Genomic DNA, 20276 nt, shown 5'->3' on the forward strand with positions numbered 1-20276 from the left:
CACGGTGAAAACATTTATCCTGTGCATATGTCTACTAGCCATATTTAAACACCTTCTTTCCAGAATTGCTTTCAGCTGTTCATGTGTGTGTCAGTGAATGAAGTTTTTCAGACACACCACTCACTGGTGTCTCTGTTTAATTTAAGATTTTACAATGATAGCAGAGGTAAAGGAGAAGGTGTTTTTAAAATCTAAATCTAAACACCATTTCCTTAGCAATTAACTATAGACCGGAGCTAAAAATGGAACTGTAATAAATCTGCTTGACAACCTAAGAAGGTAAAAATACTTTCTGGTACTGCGAGCTTTAAAACTAGCTTGACACCAGCTTCTAAGGGCTAGATTCACTAACAATAGCGACTCAATCGCTGTTGGCCGATTTTCCAACAGCAATTGATTCACTATTAAGTTTGCATGCAAATCATTTGTATGCAAACCCACCGACTCAATCCCCATCCCCCCCGACAAACATACGCTCCCCTCAGACAAACGCGGTGACCCACAAATGGCAGGATAGATGCCCACTCCCTCCTGCCACCAGACACTGACGCTCACGCCCGCGAGCCAAGAAAAAATGGCAGGAGGGATGCCTGCTCCCTCCTGCCACCAGACGCTCCCCTCCAAACTTAAATATGGCAGGAGGGATGCCCACTCCCTCCTGCCACCAGATGCCCCCCATCGCCGAACTTAAATTTGGCAGGAGGGATGCCCACTCCCTCATGCCAGCGGAGGCCACCCTCGATCGGCACCCCCTCCTCCCTCAGCCCCCCTCCTCCTTAGTACCTTTAATCGGGAGCAGGAGGGGTGCTTAGTCAGTCCTTCCTGCTCCTCCGCCGGCCACTGTCTGCAATGCAGGCCTTAGGCCCCTCCCCGGTGCATCATCTGATGCACAGGGAGGGTCCTAAAGCCCTGATTGGCTTAAATGCCTCAAGCCTCTCTCCTTGGGTGGGGTCTTAGGCATCTGATCCAATCAGGGACTCCCTTAGGCTCCCTCTGAATCCCAGATACAAGGGGGAGAAGCATCCCTAAGGCAAAATATCTGTGCTGTTGCAAAAAAAATAAAAAATAAAAAAAGCAAAAGCAGGCAGACCTGTCGGTAACACAGTTACTGACAGGTTTACAGCAATCAGGTTTTAGGATCGGTAAAACTCGATGCTAAATTGCCAAGCGATGCAAGTGAATCAATCGCTTGGCTATTTTGCATGGGGTTTTACTAATTTGCAAGGCCGGATTGGAAAATGGGCGATCAAGGGGAAAAACACGCAGTGGGCCATTTTGTGAATCGGGTCAGTTAGCAGCGATCGTTGCTGAACTTGTGAAAACAGGTTTACCGACAATCGCTGACTTTAGTGAATCTATCCCTAACTCCTTGAAGAAGAAAGTTCACTGAGGACTGTACCGAACACTATAGCATACTTTGGCACTCTATTATACTACTAATAATAATTATTTCTATAGTGCTACCAGACGTACGCAGTGCTGCAGAGTCACAAAGAGTAAGAAAACATCACCTTCTTGGTTATAAATAATACAGATTGTACTGATTTTTAATGACTGTAAACCATCTTGTGATACTTGTTTGGCATATGTTAAGGAAAAACCCCACAGCATAGTTTTTGTCACTGATGTAACCTAATAAGCAAATAATTAAACCCTAAAATAAAGTCTGTTATGTGGCTCAAAATGAAGCTAATGAGATTTGGTAGAAATGTAAGAGCTTTTTGCAAGTGCAGTCTCTTGTTGTACGTAATTGACATGATTTGGTAGAACTCAAAGAGTTTCTTTACAAGTACAGTTTTAGGTTCGATGTGGAGGGTTTTGCAGTGTGATGTAGTTTCTCTAATAACGATACGTATAAAGGATATTTTTGGATAATGGTATGTGATATCACATATGTCATTCTCATATCTCCATTTTTTCAAAATAAATAAGCTTAACTAACACTTTAAGGGTATTTTGGAGGCTTTTTGTATAATGGTGTAGTAGTATGTATTACATTTTTTTAAAAAAGTTCCTGTAGAAATATGCATGAAGGACATTGTTGATAATGTTTTGTGGTTTCAATTTCTATATATTTTAAATAACTAAGCTTAAATGATATATTAAGGGTGTTTGGGAGGCCTTTTTATTTAATGGTATGGGGTGTGAGTTAAATACATTTTTGTCTGTATAGTAAAATTATTTATTTTATTGTTTGTAGCATTTAAGAGAGAATACAGAGCTCTTTATATGCGATATTGACTGGCTGATAATTAATTGTAAGATTGTTATTTTGGAATCATTGCATAAAGAGGTGATGAGGATTTGGCACACATGGATATTTTCATTTTACTTTATATTGTGCATGAGAGTTTTTCACATTATTTATGTGTAATCACATTTATGAGGTCCTTTTACTAAGGTGCGCTAAGACGCACTAGCATGCTTTAGTAAAAGGACCCCTATATGCTTTTATTTGGTTTATTTTAATTGGTATGTATGCTTTTAATATGTGTTGTTTATTTATTTAGATTTTTATCCCATCCTCCCAGTAGCTCAGAACGGCCTACAAGCAAACATTCACAGTGGAGTATATTTGGACAATACAAAGACTATACAGTAATTTAAATACAAGGACTATGCGGCAATTTAAGTACAGGTTAAGAATGGACTATACAGCAATTTAAGTACAAGTTTAGAATGGAGAAGAGAGGGTAGAGGGGAGGGGGGTAATGGGGGTGAGGCGTAGACTGTGGGTGAATTTTAGTTGTAGAGTAGGGTCTTTACCGCTTTCCGGAAGGTCATCAATGAATTCTGTAATCTGATTTTTGGGGGGAGTTGGTTTCAGAGTTGAGGGATGAAGTGGCTGTAGGAGCGTTTGCGGGCGATTTCTGACAGGAGGGACTTTCCTGGGGGGATGCATAGGCGTTTCTCCATTTCCGAGCGGAGGGGGCAGTTGGAGGTGTACAGGGTAAGCTTGGATTTTATGTAGGTAGGGGTGGTAGCGTAAATTCTTTTATGTGCTATTACCAGGGCCTTGAATGCGCAGTGTTGGTTAATTGGAAGCCAGTGTTCAGCGCGGAGGGCTGGGGAGATGGGATCGTGGTAGTTGAGGTTGTGTAGGAGGCTTTGCATGGTTGTGTAGGAGGCTTTGCATGGTAAATATTTGTTTTTTATTCATATTATTATCATTGTTTTGTAGTATGAACCCCTGATGCAGGCATTCATGCTGAAACACAGTCCGTGTCGGGTCATCAAACAAACAGAACATCACTTGGTGCGTTTTCTGTTTTGTTATACTGTGTGCACTTTGATTCCCTCTTTCGTTGTACTTTAAAATCTAAACACCATTTCCTCAGGGATTAAATATAGGCCAGAGCTAAAAATGGAACTATAATGAATCTGCCTGACAACCTAGGAAGGTAAAAATACTTTCTGGTACTACAAACTTTAAAACTAGTTTGACACCAGTTTCGAACTCCTTGAAGAAAATTCACTAAGGACTGTACCCAACAGTATAGCAAACTTTTGCACTCTATTATCACCTTCTTAGTTACAAATAATACAGATTGTACTGATTTTTAATGACTGTGAACCATCTTGTGATACTTGTTTGGCATATGTTGTGGAAAAAACCCATAGCGTAGGTTTGTGTCACTGATGTAACCCATAAGCAAATAATTAAACCCTAAAATAAAAAAAAGCCTGCGATGTGGCTTAAAATGAAGCTGGCACAGTCTATCTGGAAAAGCTTTCTGACAGGATGTACATGTATATAATTATAAACAGATTAAAATTCAAAGCATCTGGAAGCAATATTAGATCAGAACAATGGTGGCCTCGAATCTAGTCTCTTACCCCATAACTGCAAAACAGCACTAAAACAGCTTGAGGTGGAAGGTTCTTCTGAGCTTACTTCTACTAAAGAAGTCATTATTACTAATTGCATTTATTACTGCTACATACAGGAGCAGTGAAACTTAGTGTTCAGTAAGAGTGCCAAACATGGGGCACTGAAATGATTATTTTCCACTCATTCATGCAACAGGCACAGCTTCAAAATAAACCCAATAAGAAACAACAAAAGTACTTTGTATGTGTCTTAAATCCTGTTGTGCGCAAGAGGAGAAACTTGAGTACTGGCTAAAGTCTTGGCAGTTATGCCTTAGCACAAAACTCATGGTGAGTGCTGCATTCGAGTTATGGAAATCTCAAGAAGCAGCAAATGAGTGGGAGGTCCAAAAAGAAGCAGAGGTACAGAATATCTAATGTGACCATTTATTTTTTTTCATCAAAAGGGGACATCTATTAATTTTCAGTTCTGCCCCCAATCCCGCCCTAGCCCCGCCCCCATTCCCGCTTCTAATTTCTTCCATTCATTTTTCATGTACACATAATATCTTATTAATTCATAATGGTAACCATAAAATTTTAAAAAACTACAAAGCTCACTATATGCAGAGAAAATGTTAATTATCATTTATATTTTGTGGGGGTTTCAAAGATGACAAGGCAGATGACTTTAAAATATGCAATGTCACCTCAGTAACTATAGAAAAATAGACAAATATAGTGCAAAATATAGACAGCAGATATAAATTCTCAAAACTGACACATTTTGATCACTAAATTGAAAATAAAATCATTTTTCTTACCTTTGCTGTCTGGTGATTTCATGAGTCTCTGGTTGTGTTTCCTTCTGACTGTGTATCCTTTCTTTCATTTCGTTTTTTCTACACTCAGGCCCACCAATTGTCCCTTTCTATTCCCTCCCTCCTTCCTTCCTTCCTATGTCCTTAGTGCCCCCGATGCCTCCTTCCCATGTCCTTAGTGTCCCAGTGCCTCCTTCCCATGTCCTTAGTGCCCCTTCCTATGTCTTTAGTGCCCCCAGTGCCTCCTTCCCATGTCCTTAGTGCCCCCAGTGCCTCCTTTCCATGTCCTTAGTGCCCCTTCCTATGTCTTTAATGCCCCCAGTGCCTCCTTCCCATAACCTTAGTGCCCCCGGTGCCTCCTTCCCATGTCCTTAGTGCCCCCTTCCTATGTCCTTAATGCCCCCAGTGTCTCCTTCCTATGTCCTTAGTGCCCCAAGTGCCTCCTTCCCATGTCTTTAGTGTCCGAAGTGCCTCCTTCCCATGTCCTTACTGCCCTCAGTGCCTCCTTCCTATGTCCCTCTCACTGCCTTCCAGACTTTGTCGCACCCCCCAACCCCGAAGCCAGCCTGCCTGCTGACTACCTCCCTTCCTCCCTGGCCAAAGCCAGCCTGCTTGCCTGCCTACCTCCTTCCCTCCAGGCCACGCAAAAAAAAAAAAAAAGCCTCCCTACTTCCTTTCCCCCGGTCCGCTGCTATCTTACCTCCTTGCTGCTAATCGCCGACACAAAGTCTTCTTTCCGACATCAATTCTGACGTCGGAGAGGACGTTCTGGGCCAGCCAATCGCTGCCTGGCTGGCCCAGAATGTCCTCTCCGACGTCGGAATTGATGTCGGAAAGAAGACTTCGTGTCAGCAATTAGCAGCAGCAGCAGGGAGGTAAGATAGCAGCAGCAGCAGGGAGGTAAGATAGCAGCGGACCGGGGGAAAGGAAGGAGGGAGACTTTTTTTTTTGCGCAGCAGGTAGGGAGAGGAAGTGATCGCCTATCCCGTTGTCCCCAAGCACAGCTTTGGGACGCTGTCCCTGAAAATGGGACATTTCAGTGTCCCGAAGCTGTGTGTGGGGACAACAGGACAGGGGGTCTGAAAACAGGACGGTCCCGTTAAAAAAAGGATGTATGGTCACCTTAAGTATATCAGCCAGAGTAGAGGCCTAGCACTGATGAGAGGGCAAGAGAGAAGCGGAGATGTTTCATCAAGGGAAGAGGCCTAGCACTGATAGAACAGGTTCAAGATCCTTTTTCTGAAATTCCAAACACTACAAAGTTCCAAAACCCAAAATGTGACGTGAATCAGAAGTACTCAATTTTCCCAATGTGACACATGCTGAAACCAACACAGATACATGTTTTTCTCCTGATCTTTGCACAATTCAGATTAGAGGGCTGGAAAGTAGCAAAGAAGAGCTGCAGTTTCCACTCAGGGTGGTAGCAAGAAGCAAAAAAGGCCGAAGGGCTGAAAAATGGCAAAGAAGAGCTGCAGATTCCACTCAGGTTGGCAATGAGAAGCAGAAAAGGTCAGAGGGCTGGAAAGTGGCAAAGAGAAATGCAGATTCCATTTACGATGGCAGTGCGAAGTAGAAAAGGATGTGTTTATCTCTGTTGATAGCATAGAAAGTTGAGGTATTGAAGAAGCTTGATCAAGATGTGCCTGTATAACAGCTGACTGAAGAATATGGTGTGGAACTTTGATTTTCATGATAAAGTCCATTTAAGGAACGTCAATCCACAGTGCTTTTTTGGTTTCTTCTGGATTTTCTTCACTGTGGATACTCTGGGGTCAATTTTCTTTGGTTTTGGTGGGAAAACCATCTACATATGACTTAAAGAAGCAGAAAGATAAGTTGTTGAAGTTTTACTGTGAGAGCAATGACCAGAAATTAATGAAAACCAGAAAAACATTGCATAGGGCTAAAAGCTAAGATTTAGATCATGCTAATTGAGTGGGTTTGGCAAAGAAAGTATGCACACATGCCATTGACTGGTTTGATGGTAATGAAGCAAGCAAACAATACCATCATGAACTGAACATTGACAGTAAGTGTGAATATTCAGAAGGTTGACTGCAGAAATTGAAGAAGTTCCTTAGTGTTAAATATCTCAAAATCTATAGTTAAAAATCTGCTGATTATAAGGCAACTGAAAGTTACATTGAAGAATTTGCTAAGAGGATATCTGATGGAAACCTTGGTCCTGAACAAATTTACAATGCTGATGAAACAGTTCTATACTGGCACTATATTTCTAGAAAAACACTGACAACAGCTGATGAATGAGCACCATCTGGTTTTAAGGACAGGGTAACTGTTCTTGCATGTACCAGTGCTACAGGCACACATAAATTAAAGTTGGCAGTGATTGGAAAAAAGCAACATCTCCAAAGTTTCAAAGTTTATTAGAAATTTGATGAATCGCTTATTCATAATTTACTAAGCGAATTACAATAAAAGCCAAAGTAAACAGACAACATTCAATTTAAAAATTTAGCTAAAAAAAAGGGGTTGGACGAGCAGACAAAACAGACAAGACTGAATACGAAGGGAGTACAGGGGTAAAGTTACAAAATTAATAATTTTGAAGAAAGAAAAGAACTATAGAGGGAAAAAACATAAGGAGGGGTATCCATGTTTCAAAGGTGACGTCATCTACTTGTGGACTATTATACTATCAAGAAAGCATGTGCAGCCAGAGAAACATTTAAGGGTCCTTTTACTAAGGCATGCTAGCCGATTTAGCATGCACTAAATATTAGCATGCACTAAACACTAGTGTGCCTCAGTAAAAGGACCCCTTAGTGATTGTTTCCATAACCATTATGTGCCAGCAACAAGAGTTCATTGTAGAGGAGCTGAACTTGAAGAGAACTGTGAAGTTTTGCTGGTTCTAGACAACTGTTCTGCATATCCACCTCAAGAACTTCTTGTGAAAAATAATGTTTCTGCCATTTACCTCCCACCTGATGTGACATCCTTAATATAGCCTTGTGACCAAAGAATTTTACGTACCATGAAGATCAAGTATAAAGACTGTTTTCTGAATTGCATGCTTGATACAATTAACAGAGGCATAAGAATTCAAGATTTTCCTAAGGAGTTCAGTCTTAAGGATGTCATTTATGCACTTTTCAATCCCTGGAAAGATGTAACTAGATCAGTATTAAAAAATACTTGGCACAAACTTTAGCCATCAACAATGTTCAATGAAAATGAACCTATAGAGGAAGACTTTGAAGGTTTTCAAGTCTGCGATAAAACGCTGATATCAAACCTGATTGCTTATGCTGGTCTAGCATCTGTAAATGTTAATTAGAGGTAGCTGATATTAATGAAGTAATGAATATTGACAAAGATGGACTTGTGCATTCCTTCAATGATGGTGAGATTGCTGAAATGGTGTTAAAGGAAAGCTTGAGGATAGTAGTGATGATGACCTTGTGAATACCAGAGAAAAAAAATCCCTATATGGTGAAAAATGTGTGACCAGTTAATTGTTGGCAAGGAAATACATGCATTTATCAATGAGCATGAGATGGCAGTCTATTCGATCAAAGAGAGACTGCTGAAACAGAATCCTTTGTTAATTAGACAGATGGTACTGGAAGAAGTCTTTAAAAGACTGCCACTGTCAGACCCCCTAGATTAGTGTTCTTCAACATTTTTACACCTAAGGACCGGCAGAAATAAAATAATTATTTTGTGGACCAGCATCGGTCCGCAGACCGGCAGTTGAAGAACACTGGGCTAAGTCATGGGCCAGACCCTGCCCATCTCTACTCAGTCTCCACCCCAGACCCTAACCCCATAGTCCTAACTGTAACACTATTTTTTCCATTCATTTTTCATATATACACACAATATAATCTTATTAACAACGCATCGATCGCACCGCGTGCCGGCAGTTGAAGAACACAGTTTTGGGCCTGATGCACATGCCGGCCCTGTGGACCGGCAGGAAATTTCTGTGGACCGGCACCGGTCCATGGACCAGTGGTTGAAGAACACTGCCCTAGATCACTAGGGATAACTTGAAGTAGATTTTAAGGGAGGTTACAGAGAGAGTGGGGGCATTAGTTGGGGATCCATAATGGAGCCAATGGGGCAGTGGACTGGGGTGAGCATTTGGAATGTGCTTCTGGGGAATGGAGGTTCAGTGAGTATCTTTGGAGGGGAGGGAGGACCCTGGACCATGATTATATTTTAACAGCGCTGACCACTGTAAGACATGCTCCCCAAGAAAAAACAACAACACATTTTATAAGATTGATCCTAAGTTGTGTCACTTCTTTACACCAGAGTCACTAACTTATGGTATTGCATTACCACAGATTAGCAACTTCTGTGGTAAAGTAAGCAGGGGTAAAAATTTGCGATTTTAATAAGGCTTACCCCCTCCTTTACAAAGCCACACAAGTGTATTTAGCGCCAGCCACGGCAGTAACAGCTCAGATGCTCATAGGAATTCTATGAGCGTTGGAGCTGTAACTAGAGAATGACACGGAGAGAAGTTTGTCCCCCATCCCCACAGGAACTCAATTTCCCCGTCCTGTCCCCGCAAGTTTTGTTGCTGTCCCTGTCCCTACCCCATTCCTGTAAGCTCTGCCTTAACTGTACAAGCCTCAAACACTCATGATATTAAAGTGTTTGAAGCTTATGCAAATGAGAACAGAGTCTGCAGGAATGGGGCAGGGACAGGAAAAGAACTCACAGGAACGGGATAGGCAAATGAGTCCCCGTGGGGACAGGGAAAAATTTCTCCCCGTGTCATTCTCTAGCTTTAACCATGACAGCTGGTGCTAAAAACGCTAGCGGGGCTTTGTAAAGAAAGAGGTAGTAACTTTTCTCCAATCAAAAAATATATTAGGTTAGTCCTTGGTTTGAGTACATACTGCCAATTAAAATGTCAATTTCTGATGTGTATCTGTAACATCTGTGACCATCTCTGGGTCTAAAGTGTTGAGAATGGCTGATTTTTCATTTCATGGATTCCTAAGCAGTCTGAAAAAGCTGCATGTTTGAACTTCTATAACATTTTTAATTTATTGACATAAAAGGATGGGGTTTTGGACTGTTACGTTACAAATAGTTTACTCTAACAGAATCCATTAAATCCTTATTTTTTTTGTTTCTGGTGTCTTTAGACACCTTTTCCCAACAATGGTCACAGTTCTGCAGTGAAGAAACAGAATGTTGCAACCACTTTTTTATTTTTTTATATTTTAGCAACATATAATTTAGGATATTAGGGGCCAGCTTTTAAAAGAAACTTTGAATAACATTTTGAAATACATGGCAAGAGGCATACCATAAAACCACTACTGAAATGCAATGAATTAGATCATTTTTTAAATAAGGTTTTTGGCTGTTCCCTTTAAATTGGAACAAGGAAAACTGGACCAAGATTATGAAATCGATGAAATCTTTTCATACACAATAGCAAACAGTCTTTTGAATAATAATCTTTGGTCACAAAGAGAGAATCAGTATTGGATCAGATCAGAATGATAACTCCTATAAAGGATATTAGCGGGTAGTTGAGGTATGCTCCAGCCATAATGTATATTGGGGTCATTTTACTAAGGCGTGCTAACCAAATTAGCAAGTGCTAAATGCTAAGGCACCCGTAGAATATAATGGGCACCTTAGCATTTAGCACGAGCTAATCTTTAGCTCGTGTTAAATTAATTAGTGCACGCTAAATCAGTTAGCACGTCTTAGTAAAAGGACCCCATTATTTGCCCCTTAATACATATTAAATGACAATCTTAAATAATAAAATGCTAGCCGCGCATGCGCACTTGCCTCGCATGTTCCCTGATCCCTTTTCTGTCGGGATGTGGCAAGACAAGTGCGCATGCGCGCCCTTCCCTGCTCTCCACATCACAATACGGCCCTACCGGCAAAAGTTTCTAAAGGCAGTACGGAGCGGCGGCGGCGTCATCATACAACAGGCGGAACATGGCAAAAGAGACAGCCGGGACCGAAGGAGCCAACAGCAGAAATCTCAGGTCGGGGAGCCGCAGCTCAGCCTCTTCAGACCCCGCCGCTCCTCCTCTTGGGGCAGCAGGCTTCTCTCACGCACCCATCGCCGCCGCTCTGTCGGGAACTGCTGGCATGAGTGTGCATGTGTACGTCACCACAGGCGCAGCGAAACTGGAGCAGACTTCCCCCCTCCCCTCAGTGCAGACCGCACCACGCCGCCCCTTCACAACGAGGAGAGGGATCGCGGCCGCTCAGCGCCCCCACCGAGGAGCCCAGCAACTTTCCGCTGCCCGGGACCCGAGTCATTTGCCGCCCCCCCTCTTCCCTTCCCGTGGGCCCGACTGGCGATTTAAGCAGCGTGTGCAGCAGTCTTCACACACTGCTTCAGGCCCTTCTACTGCCCTGATTTGCTCCGGATGTGCCAGAGTAAATCAGGGCAGTAGAAGGACCCAAAGCAGCGTGTGAAGACTGCTGCACACGCTGCTTGAATCGCCTTGTGTAGTCGGGCCCGCGGGAAGGAAAGGGGGGGCGGCAAAGGACTCGGGACCACGTTTGTAGTCGCGACTGTGGGAAGGGAAAGGGGGTAGAGGAAACACTAATGCTACTGCACGGGGAACTGGTGTGGGGGGAGGGAAATGGAAGGGGGAGGGAATGCTGCTTTGGACAGACAGACAGAGGGAGGAAGGGAGACAGAAAGACAAGAAGAAAGACACAGGGGCAGGTGCACAGGGAACTGGTGTGGGGGGAGGGAAATGGAGGGGGAGGGAATGCTGCTTCGGACAGACAGACAGAGGGAGGAAGGGAGACAGAAAGAAAAGAAGAAAGACAGGGGCAGGGAGATACACAGAAAGACAAACAGACAAAGAGGGACAGAGACAGACAGAAAGAAAGACAGCGGGAGTCGCATCAGGAGGGGTGCAGGATGCCGCAGAGGGAACTTTTTCAATGGGTGCAACTGGGCGGCTGTCGGGAACCTCTGATCAGGGGCAGAGCAAGGTAAGTGTATCATAGGGATAAGAAGGAGGAGGGGGGAGAAAATGGAAGGGACGCCTACTGCTGGACAGGGGGAGAAGTAAAGAGGTGCTGATGGACAGGGGGGGTGAAGAAAAAGGAACGGAGGCCTAATGTTGGACAGGGGGAGAAGGAAGGTGCTGCTGGACAGGGGGGAGGTAAAACAAAGGGAGAAGGGCTGCTGCTGCATAAGGAGAGCTGTGAAGGGGAGGTGGTGGACACAGGGGAGGTAAAAGGAAGGGAGAATGGACAGGGGGAGCAGGCAAGGGGTGGTGATGGACAGCCAAGGAAAAAGAAAGACAGAAAGAAAGAAAGCGGCTAAGCAGAGAGAGAGAAAGAAATAAAGACAGACACACACACATATATTCTAGCACCTGGACAGCCGAGGAAAAATAAAGAAAGAAAGAAAGACAGAAATACAGAAACAGGCTAAGAGGAGAGAGAGAGAAAGAAAGAAAGAAAGAAAGACAGACACATACATTTATTCTAGCACCCGTGAATGTAACGGGTTGAAAAACTAGTGATATATATTATGGCCCAGATTCTCTAACCGGCGCTGATTTTTTAGGCACTGGTAGACACCTAAACTCAGTTAAAAATGCCATTCAAACAATGTTTTTCACCAAAAATTGGCGCCAGAATCACGCCTACATTTCCAGGCCAAGAACCAACAAAAAACAGCGGAAGTCCAGAATATTGTTGGTGTGCAATTGTATTCATCAAATCAAAGATACTTGTGCAGAGGCTCGACATGCAGGCCTCTATGGCCTGCTTCAGGAGCCTCTGTAAACCAAACTGTAATTGGGTGATATAGAGAATGGTAGATCACCAAGCGAAAGTAAGAACTCTGATACTCGCTTCACACATGAAACAAATGAAACCTCCACCGTTTTTTGTTGGTTCTTGACTTGGTTGTGGAGGTTTTTCTCCTGGGTTTTGCCTTTACATTTCCAGGCCTACATTTTGACGCCTATCTTTGCCGTGATTGCGTCTACATAGGTGCTTTAGGCCGCCTAATGCCACTATGGGCATGGCTAACATCAGAAGTGGCATTGTCGGCCTAAAGCATCTACGTAGACGCAATCACGGCAAAGACAGGCGTCAAAATGTAGGCCTGGAAATGTAAAGGCAAAACTCAGGAGAAAAACCACCACAACCAAGTCAAGAACCAACAAAAAACGGTGGAGGTTTCATTTGTTTCGTGTGTGAAGCGAGTATCAGAGTTCTTACTTTCGCTTGGTGATCTACCATTCTCTATATCAAACCCTGGCCTACATTTCCTGTGGCTCTCTTTCGCAGAGACGCGATTCTCTAAAGGGCGCCCTTGTGCGACTGACACACAATCCGTGGCCACTCTTTAGGTGGCTGTCAATATCGGCACCCTATAGAGAATCCGGGCCTATATTACTATAACACTTATTAATATGTTACTGCAGGATAAAGCGTATAAAATACAAAACATGCACATGCATACAAAACATCTCATTAACATGTAAACTGAATGATGCAGCTTATGGTGCATTATTCCCAGAAATATAACACCAGCTTTTTCCAGGCTAATAGCATACGGAAGCAAAATCGCTACCTGATGCTCTCAAGCTGCATTTTAAAGGAGACAGGCAGTCTCCTCCTTCCTCCTGACATCGCTCATCATCATGATCCTCCCTCTCAAAGCCTCCTCCCCCACAGGACTCCCCCTCCCCCTCTTTACACAATGAAGAAATGGTGTTTACAATTAGTACTATTATTATGGGAGTGATGTCTGGGGAGGAGCTTGGGCAGGTCTGGGGCGGGGGTCTAGGGCGGAGCTATCGGGCCCCCCCAAACAAAAAAGCATTCCACTGCCTATGATCCATAGTATTTTGCCACTAACAAGTGAGTTTTAAGTAATCACTTAAAATGTACATCATTTATGCATAATCTTAAACTACCCAGCAATGCATTCCATAATCTTGAACCTCCAACTGAGAATGTAAGCATTATAAGCAAACTTACCACTATTAAAGTCAGAATCCATACCATACATGTGGATATAATTTAGCACTTACTAAATTCTGAAACTTTATATTCATGTGATAACTGCTAGCATATTGGGTTTTTGTTTTGTTTTTTTGCATTATAGCTAGACTAGCTTTACTGTATAGTGATATGAACTTATTATTATCATCATTACAGGACTATTTACTGTGTTGTTTTGACTTGATGTGGGCACATTATTTGTATTTTGATCTCTCCCTCAACACTACGTACTTGGTTATCAGCTACCAGCTACCAATCTTAGGTCTGTTTTTGTTCATACTAACTATTAACATAGTTTTAGTTAATATTAAGAATATAAGACATGCCATACTGGGACAGACCAAAGGTCTATCAAGCCCAATATCCTGTTTCCAACAGTGGCTAACATAGGTCACACGTACCTGGCAAGATCCCAAGTAAAACAGATTTTATGCTGCTTATCCTAGGAATAAGCAGTGGATTTCCCCAAGTCATCTCAATAATGGCCTATGAAGTTCTCTTTTACAAAATTATCCACACCTTTTTTAAACACTGCTAAGTGAACTGATTTCACCACATTCTCTGGCAACAAATTCCAGAGTTTAATTACATGTTGTGTAAAGAAATATTTTCTCTGGGTTTGTTTTAAATCTACTACTTAGTAGCTTCATCACATGCCCTCTAGTCCTAGTATTTTTTGAAAGAGTGAACAAGTGATTCATATCTACCCTTTCCACTCCACTCATTATTTTATAGGCCTCTATCATATCCCCTCTGAGCCGTCTCTTCTCCAAGCTGAAGAGATCTAGCTGCTTTAGCTTTTCCTCATAGGGAAGTCGTCCCATCCCTTTTATCATTTTCATTGCCCTTCTCTCTACCTTTTCTAATTCCGCTATATCTTTTTTGGGATAGGGCGACCAGAACTGCACACAATATTTGAGGTGTAGCCGTACCATAGAGGGCATTATAACATTTTCATCTTTGTTTTCCATTCCGTTCCTGATAATTCCTAACATTTGATTATTCTGTAATAAAACGTGCAACTTTTTAGAACGCCCATGGCCAAACCTCCTTTTGAGTTGTGCGCTATGTGATTTGGGCACCAAACATTCTAGAATAGCATGTAGCCAGATGTGTGTACAAATCCTAATTGGTGCCAATTAAGGACAATGATTGGTTGCCAGCAGCCAATTATTGCTCACTGATGAACATCTCGGAATCATACCCAAATTTAGGCACCCAAATTTGAGCACCATATATAGAATCCTAGGGTAAGCATGCCCCATTGTGTTACCTAAATCAAGGTGCCTAGTTATAGAATTTGCCCCATATTGTTTTGTATTATTAAACCACAGATAGATACAACTCACTTTTTGTAGTAGTCATGCATATTAGACATTTCTTCTGCAAAACATTTTTGTTTTTTGTTTATTTTTAGTTTTATTTATCATTGACATGATGTTTGTTATGTCATGCTTCAATTTTATTTCTCCTGTAGGAATTATAGAGGCCCGTTTACTACGCTATGCTAGCCCCACCACCCCTTCCACACCTACATGTCACACTTGTGCCCTCCCTTCCCACCCCGGTACCTCTTTAAATCTTCGTTAGTAAGAGCAGCTTCTCTGGCCTGCTGCTCCCGCTGGCTGTCCCTCTGACGTCACTTCCTGGCTCCGCGACCTGGAAGTGATTTCGGAGAGAGAGAGAGCCAGGCTGGTGCGAGCAGCAGGCTGGAGTAGTTGCTCACGCTGGCGAAGATTTTAAAGAGGTACCGGGGTAGAAGGGAAGGGAGGGTGCGAGCATGGCGTGGGCAGACGGAGAGGTGCCAGCACCCCTACCAAGACAGTTTACGGAGTTGTCTACAGTGCTGTGGAGTCGGAGTCGAGGAGTCGGAGTCGGAGAAAATTTCGGGTACCTGGAGTTGGAGTTGCCAAACAATGTACCGACTCCGACTAAATTTAGATTGGAATTAAAAAAAAGCAAGTTTAAATGTCCCAATTCACAAAAAGTTATAATTAATGACTTCTCTACTGTAAGAATAAAGACCAATGCATGCAGTGCCTCACGTAACCGCAAAACGAACACATGCTTCACTATATGGCACGCAACGCACAATTCGGAGCACCAATACTTATAAATGTATTCTCCCTTGTTGTTGTTTACAACTTATTTCCAACGTTCAACATGGTTTTCAATACCTCGTTGGTAGAAATCACCTGGTGTAGACTCAAAAAATTCATCCAACCAGCGGATGAAGATCTTGTTTCACGCGCGGGGTCGTTTGTTTACCGGGGCTAAGCATTCCTTACGCTGCTTCATATTGAAGCAGCGTAAGGAATGCTGTGGAGTGGTGGGGCTGAGGCGTCAGGTTTGTTAAAACCAATATAATCTGGACATTTTTTCTGAAACATCATATTGATGTACAGGCACCATTTTTCGTCGCCAGTAATGATTCGGTAAAGAAATCGTTCCTTGTGTCCGTGAGTTGAACGGTGACGAGCAAGCAAACCAGCGGAGATTGTGGCTCGTTGATTTTTGTTGTCATCACTTAAAGCAGTAGTTTCTGTGGTAATGACATGTATGTTGCCTTTCTTTCCTTCAAGGAATGTACAAAAAACTCAGGAGGCGGAGTCGGGGAGTCAGAGTCGGAGTCAGAAGTACAAAAAACTGAGGAGTCGGAGTCGGAACATTTATCTACCAACTCCACAGCCCTGGTTGTCCACCCCCCTCCCCCACCCCTTACTATGTCACTGCGCTAAGACCACTTTTAGCATGGCTATAAAATGGCTGCATTTCCTATATCTTCTTAATGGCCATGCACTAATCTCCCCATTAGCATGGAAGCATTTACCAGCATCTATTTTTTTAGGTGGTAAGGGCTCTCGTGCAGGGGATTTCTTCTATAGGTTCAATCTTTGTTTCTATCATTAATAGATTACTGTACTTTTTGGATGCTAATTGGTTGGCACACTTATGTAGCTATGTTAACTGATTAGCACAGAACACACCTACCCTCCACCTCTTAACCCACCCCAGTGCCAAAAGCATTTTTTTAGCATGTGGGAAGCACAAACCAATCCCAAAACTACCGTGGGATGCCCGAGTGTGCCCCATAGTACTGTTTACCACAGCTAAGTAAAAGGGGCCATTAATCTCCTTAATCTACAGCAAGATGAAAAATCCATACCAAAAAGTTGTAAGTATCAAAAGCTGAGTTAGGGCATCCATTATATAAAGAAAACCCTAAAATATATCAATGTGACTTTAAGAGAGCGAGGGACGGCCTTGCTTTCATGCCTTGGAAGATAATGAGAGCCCACTTTCTCAGAGCAAAAGCAGAGACAACTGTCCTGCCAGAGACTAAACTAAACACTAACTGATAATTACAACACCATGCAAGTTGGCAAATAAACATCAAGGAATATCAACAGTTCAAGGGAAATTAGTTGTTTCGAGTATGCTTATCTCAAATGGAGGCGCATACAAGTCAAGCACACATAACAACCTCTAAATATGATCTATTCATTATAGAATTTCAAGAGATTCTGTACAATAAAGAGAGAGCAAAACCATGAAGTTCAAGGGAAGCTTTTCCACGTGTAAGAGACATTGGCACATCCTTTAAACTAAAGACCCCCCCAAGCACACTACCACATCTGCTACTGTGAATGTTATTCATGAAGAAAATGGAGTACCAAAAATTGGGATCAGATTTCAACAACAGAAAAGACAAGTAGACATTCATACACCAACTCCTTTTATAGAAAGAAACAATTCTGGTATTACCTTGTTTTGCATTTGCCAGCATTACCAAAATAAGGGGTCCTTTTACTAAGGAATCCTTTTACAAAGCCGCATTAGCGTTTTTAGCGCATGCTAAACCTGCACTACACGGCTAGAAGTAATGGCAGCTCAATGCTGGCGTTAAGGTCTGGTGCGGGCGGCAATTTAGCGCTCGCTATTCTACGCATTAAAGCTCTAATGCAGCTTAGTAAAAGGAGCCCTAAGCTGAGGTAAGCACTAGCATGTGTTTACCACAGCTTAAAATGCCTTAATAATTCAGGAAGGGCTGTGACTCACTGGTAGAGTGCTGCCTCTGCACCCAGAGGTTGTGAGATCAAATCCCAGTGCTGCTCCTTGTGACCCTGGGCAAGTCACTTAATCCTCCTGTGCCCACCACTTTGAATATCACCTCTGAATGCCAAAGTCAGTATATAATAATAATAACTTTATTCTTTTATACCGCCATCACCAGCAGTTCTAGGCGGTTTACATAAAAGAGAAACTGGACAATCAGTGAAAATGCCATTGCATAATGGATACACTAATTACAATCTTAAAAGACTCCTAATTTAGGTGATAACTCAAATTAGGCATCCTGCAATAATTTTGGAATTGGTGTGCACTTGCCACATAATAAAAATTGGATTTTATTTTTTAGCGCTGAGGGTGAATCAGGGAGGGTGGAGAGTAGGCGTATTCTGAGCTAATCAGTTAGCAAAGCTACATTGCCGCACACTAATCAATTAGCGCATGATTAGCACGCAAATCCTTAAAACCTACAAAATAGGTGGCCTTAAGGGCTCACACACTAATGGCTAAGTGCTAATGGTAAAATTAGCATATGATCTACCAAAGGAAGGAGCATATCAGACTCTGCACACACACAGACAATGCACACAAATGAGCAGAGAAAACCAGGGCTTCAAAACAAGTGAACAAGGGACTAGATTCACTAACCCTCCGATCCGTGAGTGATTGGAGGCAGGCCGACCGATTCGCCAACCATCTGCATGAAATGGGGGTGATCGGAGGCACGCCCCCAATCGACTGCACGGATCCGATTGAGCCCTGACAATAGTAACAGGAGAAGCAGCCTCCTGTCACTGCTGTCAGAGCTCTGCCGGCTTTTTTTTTTTTTTCTTTTTTTTTAATAGGCCGCAAAATATCAAGCCTATTAAAAAAAAAAAGAAAAAAAAGCCTCCCCTGTGCCTTGCAACCTCCCCATGCTCTCCTGAACCTGCACACACCCCACCCTACCCCACCCCACCCTGACTGGCCTGACCCATCCGCCCTGCCCACCCCCTTCCCATACCAATATCTTCGGGAGCAGGAGGTGTCGGGCTGGATCGGGCCAGGCCCGGCCCAACCAGGGGTGGGCCAGTCTGGTCGGGGTGGTGCGGTGGGTAGTTGGGGGTGGTGCAGTGGGTCAGTCAGGGGTGGGCTGGGCCAGGGGGTGACTCACATGTCTGTCGGGGGGGAAGGGGGTGACTCAGTGGCAGGGCAGGAGAGAGTTTGCATCCCTCCTGCCATTTTCGTGCAGACGGGGAGGGCAGCATCGGGTGGTGACAAGAGGGAGTGGGCATCCCTCCTGCTATGGGTCAGTTACCGACAGGTCTGCAGCAGTCGGGTTTCCAATAGTAAAACCCGATTCAAAATAGCCAAGCAATTGTTAGTGAATCGGTCGCTTGACTATTTTGCATGGGGTTTTGCTAATTTGCATGGGAGGATCGGGATCGTATCGCTACTGTCTTTAGTGAATCGGGTTGCAGGGAAATTTGGTCACAAAGGACTCACAAACCAATCGGTACACAATTGGTTTGCTTAGTGAATTTGGGCCTTTATTGGCAACCAAATGGGCCGGGTTTCAGCTGAACAGTCTGCCTCATGAGTCTTAAAGTATGTAATAGAGAGGACATATACGAACATAAAATGTGGATAAACAGCAATATATGAACATAAAATGTGGATAAAAAGCAAATAATATCGGAATAAAAAGCAAATAATATCGGAATAAAAAACATCTGAATCAAACACAACATTTGAAAAAAATAGCCTTAGTGCACAGGAATGCCTTGCGTAAGGACACACTAAGGCACTTTTTACCACAGTTTGATAAAAGGACCCCTAACAGTATATATGCTGATTTTTAACCATAAGGTACACTGAATTGTGTTAACCAAATACCGGAAAATGAACACGGCACAGTGGAGTAGATGATCTGGACACCTACAGGTTTATTAATGACATATAATCATTAAAAAGTCCATAAAAACAATAGTAGTTGGAAAATTGAAACAACATCCCAATTTTAAACCAGTCTGTATGAGAATTGGTAGGTCATCGGTATATGAGAAATTCCACCTGAATAAATAAGGTAGTAGTGGAAAAAGATGACACAAATCCAATATGTCAAATCAGCTGACCGGTGATGTAGCAGCGAGATGGATGTAATAGATGAATTGGACCCTACATGGTCTGTGTTTCAGTATATAATGATGCCTTCATCAGCGGTCTAGCATTGAGATTATCCAGCTGATTCAAACAACCAAATGCATGAAATTAATGTGTAGAAAATCATAAAACTGCCAACATTGAGCCAAAATGCTAAAGAGCAAAACATAATGAATTTACATTGAATTGTTACCTGTTTTTCCAGCTCCACTTTCCCCAGTTATTAGAATACATTGGTCTTTATCCTGGTCCCTCAGTGATCTATATGCCTCATCTGACAGAGCATATCTACAAAAACATAAAAATTACCTTTAAAAAGCTTGTAATAAGCCACAGAACCGAAGTGCAGCTGATTTTCAGCAAAAGAACAAAAAAGAGGGTATTTTACATTTTTGTTATTTTTACTTTTCTAGGATCCTACCTTTGTAA

The 20276-nt window shown here is 42.7% G+C and overlaps 1 protein-coding gene across 9 annotated transcripts in view; it reads right to left on the reverse strand.

The window, feature by feature from the left end:
- Nucleotides 1-20276, reverse strand: part of MYO1B (myosin IB) — a 423667-nt gene that overhangs the window by 245567 nt on the left and 157824 nt on the right. For all 9 annotated transcript variants that reach the window (XM_033945224.1, XM_033945231.1, XM_033945228.1 and 6 more), the window contains exon 4: nt 20041-20135. In XM_033945224.1, coding sequence (XP_033801115.1) covers nt 20041-20135 — 95 coding nt within the window. The remainder of the gene's footprint in view (nt 1-20040; nt 20136-20276) is intronic.

Source organism: Geotrypetes seraphini, chromosome 5, assembly GCF_902459505.1.
Source record: "Geotrypetes seraphini chromosome 5, aGeoSer1.1, whole genome shotgun sequence".
Classification (NCBI taxonomy): Eukaryota; Metazoa; Chordata; class Amphibia; order Gymnophiona; family Dermophiidae; genus Geotrypetes; species Geotrypetes seraphini.